Source organism: Nelumbo lutea, chromosome 6 (assembly GCF_056320005.1).
Source record: "Nelumbo lutea isolate HS-2025 chromosome 6, American lotus-T2T, whole genome shotgun sequence".
Lineage (NCBI taxonomy): Eukaryota > Viridiplantae > Streptophyta > Magnoliopsida > Proteales > Nelumbonaceae > Nelumbo > Nelumbo lutea.
In genome coordinates this window covers 20,660,517-20,666,516 of record NC_142689.1, presented here as the reverse complement: position 1 = coordinate 20,666,516, position 6,000 = coordinate 20,660,517, and the positions used below count along the sequence as shown (strand labels likewise).

At 37.2% G+C, this 6,000-nt stretch overlaps 1 protein-coding gene across 9 annotated transcripts in view; it reads right to left on the bottom strand.

Annotated features, from left to right (window-relative positions):
• LOC148847817 (actin-related protein 2/3 complex subunit 1B-like) overlaps nt 1-6,000 on the bottom strand; it is a 64,445-nt gene continuing 58,445 nt past the window's right edge. For 4 of the 9 annotated variants that reach the window (XM_088948114.1, XM_088948113.1, XM_088948112.1 and 1 more), the window contains 3 exons: nt 680-756; nt 503-564; nt 1-425 (listed from right to left, as the gene is read on the bottom strand). In XM_088948114.1, coding sequence (XP_088804240.1) covers nt 361-425; nt 503-564; nt 680-756 — 204 coding nt within the window. In that variant the 3' untranslated portion in view covers nt 1-360. Of the gene's footprint in view, nt 468-502; nt 565-666; nt 757-867; nt 924-4,117; nt 4,390-6,000 lie in introns of those variants that run through there. The other 5 variants (XM_088948116.1, XM_088948115.1, XR_016100224.1 and 2 more) reach the window with 4 other exon arrangements.

Below are 6,000 nucleotides of genomic sequence, written 5' to 3'. Positions count from 1 at the left end.
TGAAATAAACAACTCAACCTCCATAATATCTCACTCATTAAAAAATCTTCATGATATCTCAAATCCCCAAGTTATCAGGATACTCCATAGAGATCCAACTCTATTTGGAAGATTCAACCCCAAAATTTCATTTACATGGTATTCCTGTTTGATAAACAAGCTTCTTTACCAAAATAAAGTGTTCACAACTTAATCATTTAAAGTTCTGATAAAATTCCAGTACACTTCTAACTAATATGAGTTCCCCAAACTTTTCTACTAAAATAAAATAACATAAAACATGGCATGGCATCATATCATGCCAAAGGAATTTTCAATATAGTCTCAAATTGATCTCTTCGACCCGGTGAGGAGGCAGCTTCAGGAATTTAAAGAAATATCTTTTTGATTTTCCAAATCCCATACCACAACTTTGCCATCCAATCCTGTGAAATGAAAACAGCAACATGCTTCTGTATTACCTATGACTAACCAGAAAATAGAACCAAAGATGTTAGCTAACCTGAAGTGCTAAATCGCTTCACTATAGTACTCTCTTCATCATCCTTTAGTGGCAGAATACAACTAGAGATCCAAGAAGGAGTTATGATCAATACTTGCAAGACCAAGGGAAAACAAAAAGATGTAGAGATAGCATTATTGAGGTTATGATCATTAAAACATTACAAGTAAAACGCACTTTATGCACTTATCATGAACACCTCCCCTGCCATATTTTTTTGATTGGCCATATAGTTTTCCCAATGCTTTAGGCAACTGTAAATAAACAACAGACAAAAGAAATGGTGAAACACTAATATGAAAATTTATAGGTGCTTCATAAAATAAGACCATAGTGGTAGAATATTATGGGCCTGAAAGTAGTACAAGCTTCAATTCAAAAATCCTTTCCACTTGGCCAATCTGAAGTATAAACTAGTTTTCTGCAGGCAAAGTTTAAATTAAACAAAAAAGAATAACATTGAAGACTTGGAAAACCATTATCACTTGGAAATAGATCCAATAAAAGGTGTGTATGGTTGACAATGACAGGTGGAGTGAATACATGGCAAAACAACAAGGTTACTCCACAAAGCAGAAAACGGTGGCGATACAAAGACAAGAAGCCTAACTTCCATTATTATTCTACCTTTCCCCCATACATATAAAAAAGAGTTACATGCATATATATGTACAACCACTTAAATATTATGAGTACAACCATTGAACCACTTGTGTATGTATGCTTGCTTGGATGATATATGCATTTGTGTGTGAACCTATGCATCTTCATGCACAAGTATTGCATTTTAACTGGATTTTATCAGATGTGATCATTGTATTATTTTGTTTTATGTCGATGTTATTGTCAGTTCATGAGAAGTTGAAAGAGCAAGAAGACAAACACAAGTTCAGATCTGTTAGGGTTGATCAATCTGATCGAACCAACCCAAAAAAAAGGTATTTATATTAAACTTAAGTGAATGGACAAAATTGTCCTTACAAAGAAATAAAAGAACTGTACACTAATGCACACGCCTATTATAGTACAAGAAAGAAGAATAAAAAAAATACAGTAGAATTACAAAACTACCCTTTATCTTCTCTACACTCCCCATCAAACTGATGTTGGGGTATAAGTATCAGTTTGTCCACAAGAAAATTATGTTAGAATTTGGTCATAGCTTTGGTGAAGAGATCTACAAACTATAGGCCTAATGAAACATGTGGGAGAGAGATGTGACCCATGTGGAGGTGGTCATGAATGAAGTGACAATCCACCTCAATATGTTTAGTACGTTCATGAAATAGAGGGTTGGATGCAATCTTGATTGCACTCATGTTGTTAGCAAATAGAGGAATGGTGGATGCATGATCAATATCCATGTCATGAAGTAGTGCCTTAAGCCAGACTATTTCACTGCATACTGAGGACATGGCTCTATACTCGGCTTCAATAGATGACTTGGAATCCATTCGTTGTTTCTTGCATTTCCGAAAAATCAAGGAATCACCAAGGAATATACACCAACCAGTAGTTGAGCGATGAGTGTCAGGACGACTTGCCCAATCGGCATCTGCATAAGCTCGGAGTTGAGTGGAGGAGGAAGATGATAAAAATAATCCATGCGATAGAGTGCCCTTGACATAATGAATAATCCAGAGAACTGTAGAGAAGTGAGGCTGATGTGGAGAAGATACAAATTGAATAACGATTTGGAATGCATAGAAAATGTCTGGTCTAGTCATGGTTAGGTAAATAAGGCTACCTACAAGCTGCCAATATAGAGTAGCATCAGGGAGAAGATCACCCTTATCCTTACTGAGCTTACAGTTAAGCTCCAGAGGTGTATCAACTTGTTTGGAGTCAATTAAGTGAGCAAGACTCACCAAATTAGAGGCACATTTCTGTTGGTTGACAAAATAACCTTGATGACATCTTTGAATTTCAAGCCCAAGATCTTTCATTTTGAAGGAGTTATTAAGTAGAAGCTTCAAGTTATTAATACCGTCCACATCATCTCTGGTGATAAGAATATCATCAGCATAAACTAAAAGAAGAGTCAACTCCTGAGTTCGCTTGAGAGTAAAAAGAGAGTAATCTGAAACACTCCTCTGAAAACCAACCTCCAACACTTTTGTATAGAAGTGGTCAAACCAAGCTCGCGGAACTTGTTTAAGACCATATAGAGATTTCTTTAGTTTACACATCAACAAAGGGTTGTCACAGTAGCCAGGAGGTGGTTTCATATAAACTATCTCCTGTAAATGTCCATGGAGGAAGGCATTCTTGACATCCATCTAGTGAATTGTCCATTGTCTAACAATAGTAATGGCCAGGAGCAAATGAATTGTTGTCATTTTAGCCATAGGAGCAAAAGTTTCATCATAGTCAATTCCATACTCTTGTTTGTAGCCTTGAGCAACCAAATGGTCTTTATATCTATCCAGAGTACCATCTGATTTGAGTTTCACGGTGTAAACCCATCGGCTACCAATGATGGAGGCATATGGGGGAGGAGAGACAAGTTCCCAAGTATTATTCTCCAATAAGGCCTGAACCTCTGAATCCATATTATCTTTCCAATGCTTAACTGCTACAGCATGGATGTAAGACTTAGGAATATTTGTGGATGGCAAAACAACTAAGAATGAGCTATGACTAGAAAAGAAGCCATAGCGATTAGGTGGACGGGAAATACGAGATGACCGGCACAAAGGAATAGAGGAAGGTAAATCCTCGGGATAAGAATATGTACTTATAGTAGTAATAGATGGAGAGGAGTGATCAATCACTGTTGCAGGAAGTGGAGGAGGCATAAGTTATGGGCGAACTGGATGCTTCCTGGAATAAATCTGAAGTGGCTGAGATGAAGGAGGGGAATCACCTATAGAGCCAAAGTTATGCAGAATAAAAATGGATGATGCATGCAATTTACTAATGTGTTCAAAGAATGAAAGGTTCTCAAGAAAGATGACATTGCAAGAAATGCACAATCTATAGACTTTGGGATCATAACAGAGAAATCCCTTGTGTTCCATACTATATCCCATGAATGCATACATAGATGATTGAACTATAGCTTAGTGCGTTTATGGGGAGGGAGATGGACAAAACAAACACATCCAAAGACAAGAAGTGTGGATAAGTTTGGTGGGTGGTGGAATAAGGATTGATGGGGAGAAGAATTCCCAATGGTAGATGTAGGAAGAATGTTGATGAAGTGAATAGCAGTGCGGGTCGCCTCCACTTAGAAGGTAAGGAGAGCATGAGGGTCTTGTATCAAGGATCTCACCATACTAGCAATGTGGCAATTCTTGCGCTCCGATACTCCATTCTATTGAGGAATACCTGAGCAAGATCTCTAGGACCGAATACCATGTTGTTTGAGATATGTTTGAAACTCACCATCCTCACCATCATAGTACTCTCCCCCTGAATCTAACCTCAAAATGCTTATAGTACTTTTAAACTAGGTCATTACCATAGCATGAAAGTTCTTAAACATGGATAAAACTTTTTATTTCTTTCGACGAAAATAAACCCATGTGTATTGAGTGCAGTCATCAATGAATAACACAAAATACTTATAACCCAAGCGTGAAATAACTGGAGATGACTACACATCACTATGAATAAGATAAAAAGGTGTAGAAGCATGTTCAGTAGAAGATGGAAAGGGTAAAACATGACTTTTACTATAATAGTAAGTTAAATAGAATTTATCAAACATTCTTAAATGAAGAAGTAGTTATAGGCAAACAACCAAAAGAAAATAAGTAATCCAAATTCTTAGCATGAGTGTGACCCAAACAAGATCCTAGTAAAGCTCTCTTATTCTCAAATTCTAGAGCAAACAGTCTTCCAAGCCTACGCCCCTTTCCCTTCAATTCCCCAGTGTGCTGGTCCTGGATAAAACAAACATCATGAGTAAATAAGACATTATTACCATCATCAACAAGTTGCCCAACAAAAATAAGACTAGTAGTCGATTTAGGCACAAAGAAGGTTTTGGGAAGATGTAAGGATTTGGACTCAGAAGTGAACAAAAATAAATCATCATAACCACATACAGGTAGAGAATCACTATTAGCAATAATAATATGGTTGACAAAGGTGTAAAGTTTAGGAGAATGACCAAAGGAGGCCCTAGTTATGTGATTTGAGGCCCCAAAATCAATGATCCACATGTGAGGAGAGGAACACAAAGAAGCAGACTTACCAGCCAGTCAAAAAATAGAAAAGCAGAAGAAATAGCCGAAGACATGAGCTCACTAATCTTTTCTTTAGTCAAATTTCCCTGTGCATTTGGTTTGTGAGTTGATGATGAGGCAGAAGTATCAGTAGAAGTTGGTTCAACTGAGGTCTGATAAGCCTTATGTTATCCTTTCTTAGGAGGCTTGATTGGGCATTCCTCTATAATGTGTCCCTACTGTTTGTAGTAGGTGCAAAAATTTTTCTTCTTGCAATGGGATGCCACATGACCATATTCTTTGCATTCATAACATTGCATCTATCAGAAGTCTTTCCTACTTTTTTGTTTGGCAGCTAAAAACACTGTATCAATCCCATGTTCCTTCTTATGTTCTAGTGCAGACAAGGTATGGAGACGAGTTTCCTCCCTTAACAACTCTTCAAGAATTGCATCAAGATCAGGCACTGGCTCTTTACTAAGTATACTAGAGTGTAGAGTCTCATAATTTGGTTTGAGGTACATCAAAAAATGCATGGTCTTTCTCTTGCTGAGGTGTTTCTTCATAGTTTTCACACAATAGTTTGTAGATAGATCCCCAAAATGAGCCAGTTCATATTCAGTCCAAAGATTCACAAACCTAGCATAGTATTCCTGAATCTGCTTCTCCCCTTGAACACAAGAGAAGATACCAATCTCAATTTGATATTGCCTAGACATATTCGATTGCTGATATACCTTTTCAAGGTACTCGAACATGTCATGGGCTGATTTGAGTCCTCTCATCGGAATACTAACATCCAAAGAAATAGAACCAAATATCCATGAAGTAACCTGAGCATTCTCAGTTTTTCACTGTTTCAGCCCTTTGACATCACTGGCATCAGGCATGGGAGTGGAACCATCAATATAACCCCACATACCTTTCCCTTCAACAAAATACTAAAAATGGAACTTCTAGAGAGCATAGTTGCTTCTATCGAACTTGATAGAAATAATTTCATTCTTTTCCAAAGCCATGTCAAAAAGAATACAAAGCAAAAATTGATCAAAGCAGGCAAAATAAGTAGTAAGCAAATCCAAGAGAGTCTAAAACTGAGAGAAGAAACCTCTTACAGTCACAAGAGATTATCCAAAATACAACAATAGGAGAAAACTGAATACACAGTCCAGAAAAGGAAAGTTTGGTTGCAGCCGCCCAGAAGAGATGTATAGATCTCTCTCAAATCTTCTCGAATCTCAATAAAAATTTCAGAATGTGATGAGGAGGGCTAGGCAACACTTCCTTTCAAATTTTATTGAAAACTGATGTCATAAGAGATATCTA